This window comes from Dacryopinax primogenitus, assembly GCF_000292625.1.
Source record: "Dacryopinax primogenitus strain DJM-731 SS1 chromosome Unknown DACRYscaffold_12, whole genome shotgun sequence".
NCBI lineage: Eukaryota > Fungi > Basidiomycota > Dacrymycetes > Dacrymycetales > Dacrymycetaceae > Dacryopinax > Dacryopinax primogenitus.
Genome location: NW_024467209.1, coordinates 901,086 through 914,946, shown reverse-complemented (window position 1 = coordinate 914,946; position 13,861 = coordinate 901,086). Strand labels below are relative to the sequence as shown.

Genomic DNA, 13,861 nt, shown 5'->3' with positions numbered 1-13,861 from the left:
GTTTGAATTATACAACCTTGTAAATTGATGTGATGCACATTAGTATTCTTCAGTGCTACCACTTCCTGCTCTGGCAATACCAAGCTTGATGGATCAAAGGGTCTTTCACCTCCGGACCAGTGGGAGGCTGTCAGGAGCACCGCTTCTTCATGAGCTGACTTGCCTGCCAAGAGTTTAATTCTGAGCCAAAAAAAAAAATGTAGAATCGTGATGTGTTCACACCGCGAGATATTGTTTAGCTACGCGGACTTAGTGCTACAACATCTAGTATGATGAAGAAGAGAGAAATTATTAGATTTGTTGTCGGACGTGGCAGGAAAAGATGACGAAAAGGGATGAGGAAGGAGCACAGCTAGCACCGCATTTCCCTGTTGGGTGGGCACGAGATTGAATGGGCAAGGGATCCCACGACCAACGCATGACAACCCTCTCTCTTCAATTTCTTTTTCATCTCCTTCTCTCTCTTACTTTTGATTACTTCGAGTGGAAAAGTTCATTATCAATTGCTTGATTAACTTGTTGATTTGTCGGATATTCACACGGATAACATCTTTGTCTACTCGATTGAAAAGGAAGATTAGCAATGTCGTCCATTCCAGTGCCTCTAATTCCCACGCCTCCGCCTCACTCAACGCACGCAATGCATCAAGCCTCCTCAACTCTCCCTCTCTCCCCCTCATCTGCAGCAGCATCCGTTCGTCGTGTGCATACAATCTCATCCTCTACATCCCGAGCTCGTTCACGCATCGCCGAGGAGCGCGATGATTGGGAGAACGGCGAGGGAGTGGAGGAAGAGTATGCTTACGAAGGACTTGGCGGTGTCGGCGAAGAGTGTGCCAATGACTCGCACATATCCATACTACTCTAATACATGAACTGATCGATCACTTCCCCATAGATATCCATCCCAACCTCTCGATAATTGTCCAACCCTACAACACTCACATCGCTCCCATTCACGCCCCATATCATCTGTCCCCTCCCCTCCGCCCACATCGGCCAGTAAGCCCCTCCAACAGGGGACGCATTCGGGTTCCCAGTAGTGACGAAAGAGATATATGCGGTCATCATCCCTCTGCTCACTTGGTCCTTGAGAAGCCCGAAGAGGGAGGCGATGTCCGATCCGTGGGAGGCGCCGTACCACGCTGTGCGGCTATGTCCGTAGAGGTAGGACCACGCTGGTAGCCCTTGTGCAGTGTACTGGGAGAGGACGAACCTGCGGGCAGCGACGAAGAGGTAGTCACCGAAGATTGCGTTCATCTGGCCGCGTGTTAGTGACTGTTGTTATCCTGCACTTTGTCATCTTACCCGCTTGGTTTGGGGTGTGAGCTGGTACACTATGCACCTGTTAACTCAAGTTCAATCGCATGTGAACTGCTTACGATTGCCTGTGCCGAATGGACTTCCCTGGGCCGGATCTTGTGGGTAGGCAGCGCTATTTCTCTTCAGCCTTCCCTTCACATACAGGTCTATTCACTCACTCTCCGCCGTCAGTCCTTCCGCCATACCTATCCCCATCAGGGTAATGCATCACAAAGGAAGCAGGAAGTACGTACTCTCCATCCATCCCTCGAACCCCTCTTCATCAGTAACGTTACACCAGAAGGCCTCGAATCCCGCTCCTTCATCCATCACGTCCCCAACAATAATCGGCACCTTTGCGAACCTTCCCTGCCTGAGCAAGTTCTGTGGCGTATCCGGCAGTGTCCACCCGTCGACTTGAGGCGCATATAATACGAGATCCTTGATCGTCCACCAAAACGTCGTGTTCCCCACACTCTCCGCCAGGAGCTCGTTCGGCACCCCCCGGAGACAGGAGATCTTGTCCACAGCCTCAGCGCACCCGACGAGCGCAACGAACTTGTCGAACCGGGCTTGCGGGTACGCCGCGGGTGAGGGAGCCATAGGCACGAGCGAGCCCGATTTGAGGATCGCACGCTTAAACGGTGCATTCTGGCCGCCATACATCAGCAGCTGGAAGAACGTGCATATCGCTCCTGCCGACCCTCCCGATACCTGTGCTTCTCAGCATGTCAAGCAAACACCACTGCAGCCCCCAAGACGCACCGTGACGTTCTCGGGGTCACCGCCGAATGCAGCAACGTACTTCTGCACCCAGTCCAACGCGGCGCGTTGATCGAGTATACCGAGGTTCGACACTCCTGCGTCTATCACTTCCTGGCCGGGCAAGAACCCCCATATGCTCATGCGATAATTGACCGCGACGAATATGATCGGCTGGCCGTTCTCCACCGAGGTTTGGACAATGTTCTGCCCCGGGAGGACGTAGGCCGATATTCTACCGTTTATCCCTCCCCCGCCATAGATCCAGAACAGTACTGGCAGCTTGGCGCCCTCCCTCGTCCCCTCCGGACGGAAGAGGTTGACGTACAGACAGCCCTCTGACGTGTTCGCCGTCTGAACCACACCGGGCCGGGAAGACGTTGTGGCGCTGATATTGGCAAAATCCTCGAGAAGACTAGCGGGGATCGGGTTCAGCGCAGATGGGGCCTGCATACAGTCGGCTTTCTGCCGCGTGGCGTCCTGCACCCCTTGGAAGCTGTTCACAGGGGCGGGGTGACGTAGCCGCTTGTCCCCGACTGGAGGGGCGGCGTACGGAAGACCGAGGAAAAGCTCGACACCGTTAGAAGTGTTCGTCCAGCCAAGGAAGGTGCCGTACTCGAGGGCGACTTGGGGACCGCCAACTGCTGCCCCGGCGCTGGCGCTAGCTTGAAGACAAGCAAGCAAGAAGTTGAGCATCATGGACTGGTGAGGGCAACGAGAGACGACGAGTTACGCCTTGACAATTCAATGCTTGGCTTATAACGACGCTCTCGTTCTCTTGCGGCGGTGGTACGATCTGCCGGAATGTCCGAAGTCACGAACAAGCAGACGGCACCGAGTATCGCAATGACTGCGGGGCATCGCTCAGATCAACCCTTTTCAAGACGTTCTCGAGACTAGAAGCCCGACAGGAGGATATTATCATGATTTTGCGAAGCAGGGGCGGCCGTATACCGGAGCACACATACCACCGGAAGGAAGAATCTCACGCATTGACCGCAGGGGAGTACGTAATAACTCGGAAGGGAACCAAGGAAGAGAACCAAAGCTCTTCTCAATGAGGAGGGGTTTCGGTCCAATTTGGCTTCTTGGCACTGCATTAATGCTTGATAGCCACGGCCGGATGTTCGACCTTCCCATGGCGTGTTTTACGGTGCAAAGCACCTCCACATCTGACAGATGCAACTTTACGAGTGATGTAGACTTCCCGCCGCTCTTCTAAGGTAAACGTGTATATTTCCAGAACCGACAAGTTTTCTTTTTGTGCTTATATTCTGAAGTTCCTTTGTGAAACTAGATAGGAAATGAAAATTGTGCTTTGAGCCCGAAGTCGGTTCGAAAGACTTTTGAACGACATATTTGAGATCAAGGGTCGTGTACGGTTGGGGCTTGGAGAGGGGGTTATGTAACGAATGTTGGGATAGTGTATGTGGTGTCCGAGGGGTTGTCGCTGTTAGCCTACACCGTTGCGAAAAATGCGGCGCAAGCGCGACAGCCTATGTTATTCTCTCTTCTCGGAGCTGCTCTGTCTAGCTCTAATACTCATCGTTCTCATCGTCGGGACTAACAGCGGGTCAACAAGAGTAGAATAAGGTAGAGCCCAGACGTACACATTAACAGGCCCTTAATAGGCTTTACGGTAGCATCCTCGATAGCGTGACGCAGGAGCATAACGCGGATGGAAGACCAAGCAATGACGAGCACACCGAATGCGGCAGGGATGAGCCAATAGAGAGGCGACAAGTGGTAACTGCCACCGAACACGACGTGCAAGGGCGGTGTGTACTATGGGAACGTTAGCGATCGACAGTGATCATCTTGTGCGACCTTACAATGATGAACATAGCCAAGCAAGCGCCGCAGAAGATGCCTGCAAAGTTCCAATAGTTGCTGATGATCTGTCTGCCGAAGGGGAACTTGAACTTGGCCTTGACTGCGAACATATTGAAGCATTGGGCGATGTAGATCGACAAGTAAGTGATAGATTGGGCCTGCGCCAGAGCATCGTATTGCTGGGCGCCGTTGAGCTGAATGCAATCATTAGTTACAGCTGTCAGATGTAAAGGGAGAACTTACCGTCTGTCCACGGGCATTGACAAAGTCAGGACTGCCGGCCGTGAAATAAACAATAGGGTTGGAGCCACTTCCAGCATCCTGAGCTCGACGAAGATCGTAGGGAGAGAACCCAGCTTTGTAGAACACTACAAAGTACGCAACCAAAGCACCGAGCATTTCAATGACACCAATTTCCAAATAGGCATATGACAGAAGCTTGCCGTCCACGAGGATTTCATCGTCTGATTTCTCTAATCGGTCAAGCCAGAAGCTCTTTGTGAATGGGGACTGGAGATGCATGAGCATCTTCCGACCCCAGCTGGGTGGGATAGGATCTCCAGTCTCTTCATCATAGTGCATGGTCTTGGTGCGGCGGAGAGCCCGCTGCTTGCGCCTGACAATGGAACCCGAAGTGACTGGCTTACGAGGCTGCAGACGCATCATTTGCTCAGACTCGGGAGGATCCCAGGCGAAAGACAAGGCAGCGAAGAGCTCAAACCCAAGATCTACAAATCACGTCAGCCAGCTTCGACTCGAAAGAAGTCAGAGTATACCGATGACAAGAATCAGGATAGCAGACAGTGGGAGCGGAATCGGCACGACGACATAAAGCAGCTGGGGGATGACTTCGGGCACAGAGTGGGAGACGGTGTATTGAATAGAACGCTTCAAGTTGGCGAAGATCAAGCGACCCTCGGTCACACCCTTGACTGTGGAGGCAAAGTTATCGTCGAGCAGGATCATGTTGGCTGCTTCTTTAGAGACGTCAGAACCGCTGATGTTCATCGCGATACCAAGGTCGGCCTTCTTGAGGGCAGGAGAATCGTTGACACCATCGCCGGTACTATTCATCCAATGTCAGGTTCGAGCCTCGCACAAACTGGGTACGTACACTCCAACAATATGACCCAGAGCCTGAGCGTGTTTAACGATCTCCAGCTTGTGCTTAGGCGAGGTACGAGCAAACACGATTTCCCTCGTGTTGAGGACTGTGATTCATCAGGAACAAACGGAAATGAGGGCGTTGTCAACGTACTCTCGTCCCACTCATGGGGCTGGAGGGAGTCGATCCGGTCACCATGAACGACAACAGCCTCGACCTCATCTGCGTAAATCTGATCGACGGGCTAGTGTGTTGTTTAACACAATGGGGTTCATCTACACAAAGGACAGCTCACCCTGTGAGTCTTGCGTGCAAGGGATTCCTTCGTGTCACCAATAATGAGATCTAGCCAAACAATCAGCGTCCATACATCAATATCAACGCCGTGCCGACTTACTGATCTTGCGTGCGATCGCTTCGGCCGTCTTAGGATGATCACCAGTAACCATCATCACCTTTATCCCCGCACTCCGAAGCGTACCGATCGCCTCGCGCACGCCGTGCTTAGGTGGGTCTTCGAGCGATACCAATCCGACAAAACAGTATCCCTCCACGGGGCAGTTGTTTTCCTGCTTCGAAAAGTGGTAAGTGGCAGGGTACTTGTCCCCCGGAAGCAGGATCTGTGCGCAAGCGATAACCCGGTGCCCACGGGAGGCCATATAGTTGTATGCGTCGTCATATTGTTTCTTGATATCGTCCGTGAGCGGAAGTGACTTTCCGTCAGCAGAGAGGTACGTGTCACATTTCATGAGCACGCGCTCCGGGGCGCCTTTCATCATCACCCTCAGCTGGCCGTTTACATGGTTCATGTTGACGATGACGAGGGCCCACTTGTTCTCCGAGTTGAAGGGGATCTCGAATACCTTCTCGTGCACTTCGCGCATCTTGTCGTAGCTCGGCTCGTTCCTTCCCGCGAACCGCGTGAGTCCGGTCTCAGTAGCATCGCCGAGGATCTCGCGCTGGTCAAAGGGCACGTCCGTACGGTCAAACTTGATCTTCGAGTTGAGCACGGCGATGTTGATAATGTCCCTCATACCAGAGGCCTTGATATCGAATGGGAGGGTGTCGGCGGCATCGTTGTTTGACTGGAAGGCGCTGTACATCTTTAGGCCGATCCATATGTTCGTAACTGTCATCTGGTTGCGCGTCAGAGTCCCGGTCTTATCCGTCGCGAGTAGGGTGAGCGCGCCGAGGGTCTCAACGCCCTGGAGGTCCTTAACGAGCACGTTCTGGTTAGCCATGCGTTTAGCGGCGATAGAGAGAAGGAGAGTGACGGTAGCGGGAAGACCCTCAGGCACCCAGGCAACAAGCACCGACACGGCGAACGTAACGGTCTGGGCGGCCTTGCCCTTGTACACGCTGCCGATACCGATGGCGAAGAAGATGACCGCGGTGATGATAGCGATGCAGGAGATGATGAGTACGAAGTGGTCAATCTCGATCGCGAGCGGGGAACGGTTGCCTGATTCGGACCCGGTAAGGGAGGCGATCTGCCCGATGAACGTGTTGTCTCCGGTACGGAGGACGACTAGCAGAACATCAACAACAACACTCGAAAAACAGTGCTGGACGTACCGCCGTAGCCTTCACCGCTGACGATAAGCGTCGAGTTGAAGGCGAGGTTCTCAGCCTCTACAGTCCGGGCTGTACTGCCCTCAGGCAAGCATCGCCTTTCCTGAGGCTCAGATTCTCCGGTAAGCGAGCTATTGTCAACCTTCAGATCCGTAGCCGCAAAGATATACAGATCTGCGGGGGTCTTGTCGCCCATGCGCTGTTCAAGTTCAGCCTTTACCCATTCCCCAAATAAGGAAAAATGGGAGGGCGTACAATAAGCACCACGTCACCCTTGACCAAACTGGCCGCAGGAACGCTGGAGAGCTTGCCTTCGCGCACCACCCGGCAGGTAGGAGGGATCATAGCAAGAAACGAAGCGAGTATAGCCTCCGACCTATCATCGAATCAGCCGAAAGGCGCAAAGCAGAGGGCCGGACTACTTCTGAAGCTGGTAGAACTCGATCCCAGCGTTGAGGACTGCGAACGCGGAGATCAGTCAGTAGTCAAGAGCAAGGGAGGAGCGAGGAGGGGGGGCATACAAGCTACTCCAATCAGAATCGCTCCAAGATATTCGTTTGCTTGGTTGTCCTATCGAGGTGTGAGAGCGCTGCTACCCGGAACGCATACACGCACCGCAAAATCGATACCCAGGAGGATGTACTCCAGCACACCTGCAATGATCAGCAACACGTTAAACAAGCTGCTCAAGCAGTCAAAGAACTGAGGGAATCAGCCCGGCACAGCACAGTACAACAGTCAGATACTCACGCGTCGTAAAGCGCTCTTCTTCTTGGGAGGGGTGAGCACGTTGGGCCCGTCACGCTTGAGCCTGGCGGCGGCCTCTTGTTCGGAGAGACCGATACTTGTACCTGCTGCCAAGGGGGGCAGGGCGAACGTGGTATGGAACTCGTCCATCACCCGGGCGGGCGTGTACTGGTGTTCGTGCTATCACAAGCCTCAGCAACGGCTCATACAAAAGAAGGGCACGTACGATATCGACCTGTTTCTCCTCGAGGTCAAGTTCCTTCTTCCCCTTGCCCTTCTCCTTGGCCTTGGCCGCTCTCTCCTCCTGCAAATGCGCGTATCCAGCAGCACTGAGCTCCTTCTGCTCCTGTGTCAATTGCCGGCGCATTCCTACCCCTGGAGGGCGAACGACGGGAACAGCAGCATGCTGGTGCTTCTCGTCCTCCTCCGGGCGGGAGAAGGCGATGTGGTGCGCGTCCTGGTCGAGTGGGGCAGGAGGGGAGACAGAGGCAGAAGATGCCTTCTCCTCCGCGTCGTCTACGGGGGAGACAGCGTGCGGTTGTCCGTCTCCCTCAGAGGGGGGTACGACTGGCGCAGGCTCGTTCTCGTCGCCTGACATTGCTGGCGTTTGGGGGGATGGAATGAAGGGGAGAGAGATAAGAGGGGGAAGGGTTATATACTGCGCCCCTAAGCAAGGTTCTCGATCCGGGTTCTGTCGATCGACTAGCCGGCTCGATCGAGGAATGTATCACAGACAATGTAGAACACTTTGCTGATGAGAAGGATGGAGGGTCGAACCCAAAGGGAAAGAGAGTGATCACCACCCACTTGCCTCCCTCAGCGCCCTGCTTCCCTTACATCCATCTAGACCCGTTGAAAATTCACTCATCAGAGCACACGAGCCTTGGTGACACTGTTAAGCGTGCGAATATTTAGTAAATGTCAACGAAAAATGAGGACAGCTTGCGGGCGATTATACACCTCTCAAGCGATCGACACGGGCAGGTGCGCGGTCATCGGTATTTTCTCTGTTTATGTCTCTGTCAGGGTGAATGAAGACTTCGGACACTTCCGCCCTGTTCCGACATGCCTCCAAAGCTAGTGCTTATCGTTCTGCTGCAGAGTGCGTGGAGCTACGGTTGAGACCTATGAAATCTCCTTCTGGTATTTAAATTTAATGACAGAAGTTGACCACGTTGACAGCACTCGTAGGCGTGAGAGAACGCAAGAACTGATTTCCAGCAATATCCTCTCCACTGTCGTAAATACATTTCTTCTTTTACATCACTTCTTTCGGTGCAGCGATATCGAACTGCCGAATGCCCCAAACACAACACCACCAATCGGACTCCTAATCTGACATTCAAACCACACCCGCATGCGTTGGAGGTGCAAAAGGATTGGTGGAGAACATTTCATCCTCAGCCCGACTCCCCGTCTAACGCGACTCAGCGCCACGTGGTTAGGGAACCTATTAATAACCGTTTGGGTTACTCACTCGGCACAGCCACTTAGCGCCCCTTGCCACGTCCCACACGGGTTCTCCACTTACGGGCACGATATGGCTGACAACACACTCAAAGGCCTTACTTCCTCTACCGATACCTTCTCCGGCGAAGGCCTCAGGATAGGCATCGTACATACACGGTGGAATAAGCAGGTCGTCGATGCGCTCGTTGCTGGTGCACTGGGCAAGCTGAGGGAGAGGGGGGTGAAGCAGGAGAACGTCGTGGTGCAAGAAGTACCGGGGAGCTATGAGCTGCCTTTCGCTTGCTCTAGGTGCGTGTCAATCTAATGTGTGTGGGAGGTAGCTTATAAGGGCAAAGGATGATCGCTGCCTCTCAGTTGCAGGCTAGCAGCGCTGCCCCGGACCTAATGGACTCCACCGCCCTTCTCTCGCTCGCCGGCCCTGCACCCGTCGCCCAAACCGGCGCTTCCACCTCCACCCTAGACGCGATAATTGCCATCGGTGTACTGATCAAAGGGTCGACGATGCACTTCGAGTACATCTGCGATGCGACCTCCCAGGCGCTTATGAAGCTGCAGATGGACACAGGCGTGCCGGTCATCTTTGGCGTGCTTACGTGCTTGAACGACGAGCAGGCGCTGGCTAGAGCTGGCTTGGGAGAGGGGCAGAAACATAATCATGGTGGGGATTGGGGGCTGGCGGCGGTGGAGATGGGAGCGAAGAACAGACTTTGGGGACAAGGGAAGTTCCATTGACCGGACTGAGCGAGGACGAAAAGAGATATGCCCCTGCTACGGGAAGCAAGTGTATTCTAGACAGGAAAGAAGAATGAATGAATACTAGACCGCGCATCTACATATCTGCCATGTATATGCCGAGTGTAGCTGGGTCAGACAGCATTATATCGTGGGGATCTTCCTCGGCGCATCCATTTCAGGCAACAGCACAAAACGGGAACGCCGGCAAATAGCGAAGACGGCATATCCCGACGGCAGTGGGTACCTAGCCGACGAATACAGCAGCAAACTGGGTGTTGTTGTGGATATTACCTGCGTGTTCTGCGTCCTGCATCCTGCGTTCCATGCCGTCCTGCTGGGTACAACTATGGATGTTCGCTTCCATACGAATGGAGTTAGACGAAGGTACGAATGGAGGGAACTGAGGTGGCTTCATTTGTGCATTACTTGTCTGTTAAGGATGATAACCTCAGATAGTCACATCTTGCCTATGGACAACATGATAACGATCTGTTTCACCACATACCTGTACAAATCCACATGTGAACAATTCCATTTCTTCCTCGCCCATTGCCCTACATATGATACAACTCTGGACTAGAGAACAGGCTCTGCACAAAGGAAGAATGCACAACTACAAGAACTATGATAAATGTCATGTCATGTCGTCGTCGCACAAGCCATTGTCCAAAATCCGGCAGGGCAGTCCATGCGTTTAGGCAAGTTCAACTGCGATTCAGTTCTTCTCGCATTCCATTCGTTAGTGAGCATAGGGGAGAAAGCAGGAGAAAACAGAAATGGGAGGGAGAGAACGTGAATTTGGGTTGGGGTGTGTGCAGGGTACAGGTATGAGTTCGCGCACTGTCCTTGCGAAGGAAATACGGGTGATTTGTGAAAACTGAAAAGGAAAAGAGAGGGCATATGCACGGAGCGGTTCTTATCATTTCGACTTTCGTTGTCGTCTAAATCGGTTTCTTGCGATGATTATCTGTGAAGGTCGTTCGTTGTTCGGTAGCACTGAGGACAACATTCAGAAGCCCCTCATACCCACAGCGCTGGGTATGAACGGTGTTCCCGTCGCACCGCCAGGCAGCTGCACGCCGGCCGTTCCGACCCCCCCCATTTGCTGAGGATTCGGGCTCTGGCTCTGTCCCTGACTCCGCCTCAAGATCCCTTGCAAGGTCTGCTCATACTGTGGCGACGGCGTGCGCGCCAGCTGGGTATGCGCCGGCATTGCAAATGGCGGTTGGGGAAGACCCATACCGTGTGGGGCGAAGGACGGGAAGGGTTGCTGAATGGACATTTGAGGTGGAGGAGTGGAGCGCTGTCCTGGCTGGGCATAGGGAAGTACCGGAGTCTGGAATGTTTGGGTTTGCATCTGCTGAGCGGGTTGCTGCTGAGGAATAGCACCGCCCTGCATTTGTGGAGTCCCTTGAACAGCCCTAAGCTGAGCTTGTTGCTGCAAGAAAGTCAGCAACACAGCCTTCTTCAAATAGAGGACTCGCCTACCTCATAGTAAATGAAATCCTGCAGCAAGCTCGTCCTCGCTGGATGCGTGAGGAAGATACGAAGCATCTCCTGTCCTGCATCTTGAAGAAGCTCCTGGGTATCCCTCGAATTGGTTACCGGCTTCTTCTCCTGGGTATTGCTATACCTTCATCAGCGCACGCCATGCGCTTGCAACAAAGGGAGCACTCACTTCAACTTGATATGCCTCAAGACCGAGTTCGGCACGTCCCTTACAAAGATCCACCTGACCTTGAACACACCCTTCCACTTATCCTGTGCCCACACCGTCGAGCTCCTGGTATAGTCCAGTGGGGTAAGCATCTCCGCGACACCGCAGAAGTGGCCTGAAGCGTTGACGGAGAAGAAGAGGTATATCGGCCCTCGCCCGGCAGACTCCTTAAATGCCCGGTCGAGACGCTTGTTCCCAGGCTCGGTGGAGGACCATATCTCATACTTCAATGACTTGTGCACGTCGTCCTCCGTGTAGGACTTGATCACGAAGTACCTCGCCTGTCACACACGTCAGCGCGAGTATCACTCATAAAATTGAAGACGTACGAAAGGCGCTTGCGTATCAAACGTGGGCGGGTTATACCCCTTAGCCGCGATTAGCGCAGGCACGTCGATAGGGCTCGTCAAGCCCTCCCCTACACTTCCAGCCGAAGCAGCAGCGAGCGCTTCGCCCAAGCTCATGCCCAAGAACGCACCCTGCTGTTCTTGTATCTGCTGCTGCTGTTGCTGCTGATGATGGTGCGCATGCGAGCCAGCAGGGAAAACACGGATCGCCTGCGTTCGGCGGAGGTTTGCGCCAGGTGCGCTGAGCCGGTCAAAATCTCCCTGGGTAGGGGTGCGATTGTTGATACTTTGGTCTTGCTCCGGTGGTGCTAACCCTCCGTTCCCGTTGCCAGCTATACCGGGGATGAGAGAGGGACTAGGGGCGGGGCTGGCCCCAGTACCGGTGGCGCTCTCGGTACTGCTCGTACTGGGACGCTGGACATGCTTGCCCGAGTAACCAGCGGGAAGGGGCGGAGGAGCAGGCATCCCTCCCAGCATTCCGGGCATACCTAACCCCATCCCACCTACACCAGGGCTCATACCGCCCATGCCTATGCCCATGCCCATGCCCATGCCCATATTGCCCATGCCACTCATACCGCCCATGCCCGCACCCATGCCGAGACCAACGTTGGGCACACCTTGCGGAGGCAAAGAGAGCGGTGTATGTGCGTACTGCGCTGGCAGGTATGGGTTGGTGTGCTGCCCGTGCCCAAGGGGTGGGAAAGCGGCCTGCGAGGAGGTAGGGCCCTTGGGAGGCGGCGAGGAGGGGGTGGTGACGAGATTGAGCGGAGGACGGGCTTGAGGCTGAGGAGACCAAGGCTGTCCCAGCGGAGGGGCAGGCGGAGAAGCAGGCGTACTGACAAGATGTGCACCTGCAGCGCCAGCCGCTTGCGCAAATCGAGGTGCGGAGAAGGCCGGGGTGGACGTTCCCGAGCTCGCAGCCGTCGCAGGGTTCGGCATCATGTGTGCTGCCCCGTCTAGAGCGAACTGGGCGATGGTACGCTGCACCTGTTCAAGCCGTGCTTCCCAGGCGGGGTCTAGCACCGGTCCAGTAGTCATATCTACTGCGGACTGTTGCTGTTGAACACTGGCGGTGGGAGGAGGGGTGGCCCAAGGAGAAGCACGGACGGGGGATGTGGGTGGGGAGAGTTGTTCTCCACTGCCCTCGACCGCTCCACCAGAAGAGTTGCTTCCTATGCTCGCAGTCTGTCCGTGTCCGCGACTGCTTGTGGTGGACCCAGGGTTCCGCAACGCCGGAGAGCGCGCCAGGCGCTCAGAAACCCGTCGCTGGCCGTAAGTGAGCGAGTGTGCGCGCCGCATGTCCGAGGTGAGGTCGTCGTGCATTTGCTTTGGCAGACCCGGGCCGGGGTAGAGGGAGGGAAGGAAAGGGGAGAGAGGGGACGAAGTCGAGGACTGGGAGTGGGACCGCGAGTGGGTGTGCTGCGGGCCACTGATAGGCGTAGGGAGAGCGTCCGTCGGTGAAAGCGCCGGATCAGTAGAGGCCTAGGATTACACCAGGTCAGTCAGATAAGATAGGCCACATAGATGCGAAAAGGGACAGCAGTACATCTTCGCCTCCTGAGCGTAAGCCTCGCATCTCCCGCTCCCAGTCCTCCTCCCCCTGCTCCTCCGCTTCAGCTTGGATCTGCTGCAACGAGTTCTTCATCCTGAGCTGTCCTCCTGGCGGGGGAGACGGCTGGTTGTACCTCGATGCAAAGGCTGTCAAACGATCGCATCAGCATGTATCCTCAATTCCGGAGAGCACGGAGAGATGATGGCAATTGACAGGAAAGATGACTTGCCTCTATTGTAGCGACTAGGCATGGAGTTGTGCCTCTGGAGTCCATCGCCCTCCCATCCCAAGTTCTCCTGCCACACCTCTTCGCCGACACCGCCAAGTCCTTCGTAAGCATACTCTTCCTCCACTCCCTCGCCGTTCTCCCAATCATCGCGCTCCTCGGCGATGCGTGAACGAGCTCGGGATGTAGAGGATGAGATTGTATGCACACGACGAACGGATGCTGCTGCAGATGAGGGGGAGAGAGGGAGAGTTGAGGAGGCTTGATGCATTGCGTGCGTTGAGTGAGGCGGAGGCGTGGGAATTAGAGGCACTGGAATGGACGACATTGCTAATCTTCCTTTTCAATCGAGTAGACAAAGATGTTATCCGTGTGAATATCCGACAAATCAACAAGTTAATCAAGCAATTGATAATGAACTTTTCCACTCGAAGTAATCAAAAGTAAGAGAGAGAAGGAGATGAAAAAGAAATTGAAGAGAGAGGGTTGT

The 13,861-nt window shown here is 54.5% G+C and overlaps 4 protein-coding genes across 4 annotated transcripts; 1 reads left to right on the top strand and 3 right to left on the bottom strand.

Moving 5' to 3' along the window:
- Positions 1-239: 239 nt before the first annotated feature.
- DACRYDRAFT_95493 (alpha/beta-hydrolase) lies at positions 240-3,249 on the bottom strand (the record flags this gene model as incomplete). Its single annotated transcript, XM_040777300.1, has 6 exons — positions 2,068-3,249; positions 1,557-2,016; positions 1,383-1,469; positions 1,309-1,337; positions 1,025-1,260; positions 240-264 (listed from the first exon to the last, which is right to left on the bottom strand). Exons 1-6 carry the CDS (start codon positions 2,761-2,763, stop codon positions 240-242), a joined length of 1,533 nt encoding a protein of 510 aa, XP_040627682.1. The 5' UTR covers positions 2,764-3,249.
- A 50-nt stretch (positions 3,250-3,299) lies between these two features.
- DACRYDRAFT_23112 (aminophospholipid-transporting P-type ATPase) lies at positions 3,300-8,484 on the bottom strand. Its single transcript, XM_040773105.1, has 16 exons — positions 7,548-8,484; positions 7,325-7,501; positions 7,190-7,276; positions 7,096-7,144; positions 6,997-7,033; positions 6,830-6,950; positions 6,578-6,773; positions 5,400-6,530; positions 5,298-5,347; positions 5,156-5,246; positions 5,012-5,108; positions 4,674-4,963; positions 4,141-4,625; positions 3,897-4,091; positions 3,675-3,849; positions 3,300-3,627 (listed from the first exon to the last, which is right to left on the bottom strand). Exons 1-16 carry the CDS (start codon positions 7,917-7,919, stop codon positions 3,566-3,568), a joined length of 3,615 nt encoding a protein of 1,204 aa, XP_040627681.1. The 5' UTR covers positions 7,920-8,484; the 3' UTR covers positions 3,300-3,565.
- Positions 8,485-8,830: 346 nt separating this feature from the next.
- Positions 8,831-9,623, top strand: DACRYDRAFT_23111 (6-7-dimethyl-8-ribityllumazine synthase). Its single transcript, XM_040773104.1, has 2 exons — positions 8,831-9,079; positions 9,127-9,623. The coding sequence occupies exons 1-2, from the start codon at positions 8,862-8,864 to the stop codon at positions 9,521-9,523; spliced, it is 615 nt and encodes a 204-aa protein (XP_040627680.1). The 5' UTR covers positions 8,831-8,861; the 3' UTR covers positions 9,524-9,623.
- A 1,370-nt stretch (positions 9,624-10,993) lies between these two features.
- Positions 10,994-11,524, bottom strand: DACRYDRAFT_53873 (YTH-domain-containing protein; the record flags this gene model as incomplete). The annotated part of the gene is made up of 2 exons (XM_040775209.1): positions 10,994-11,153; positions 11,205-11,524. Coding segments are annotated over 2 exons (480 nt in total), but the record flags the coding sequence as incomplete, so codon positions are not given.
- Between the last annotated feature and the right edge of the window lie 2,337 nt (positions 11,525-13,861).

Bases quoted from the DNA above. Each gene is read 5' to 3' on its own strand.
- DACRYDRAFT_23112 (XM_040773105.1), bottom strand. From the start codon at position 7,919: ATGTCAGGCGACGAGAACGAGCCTGCGCCAGTCGTACCCCCCTCTGAG. The intron at 6,951-6,996 runs GTAGTCCGGCCC...ATTCGATGATAG, and splicing joins GAGTTCTACCAGCTTCAGAA to GTCGGAGGCTATACTCGCTT. The intron at 3,628-3,674 runs GTACGTCTGGGC...ACCCGCTGTTAG, and splicing joins TATTAAGGGCCTGTTAATGT to TCCCGACGATGAGAACGATG.
- DACRYDRAFT_23111 (XM_040773104.1), top strand. From the start codon at position 8,862: ATGGCTGACAACACACTCAAAGGCCTTACTTCCTCTACCGATACCTTC. The intron at 9,080-9,126 runs GTGCGTGTCAAT...ATAAGGGCAAAG, and splicing joins CTGCCTTTCGCTTGCTCTAG to GATGATCGCTGCCTCTCAGT.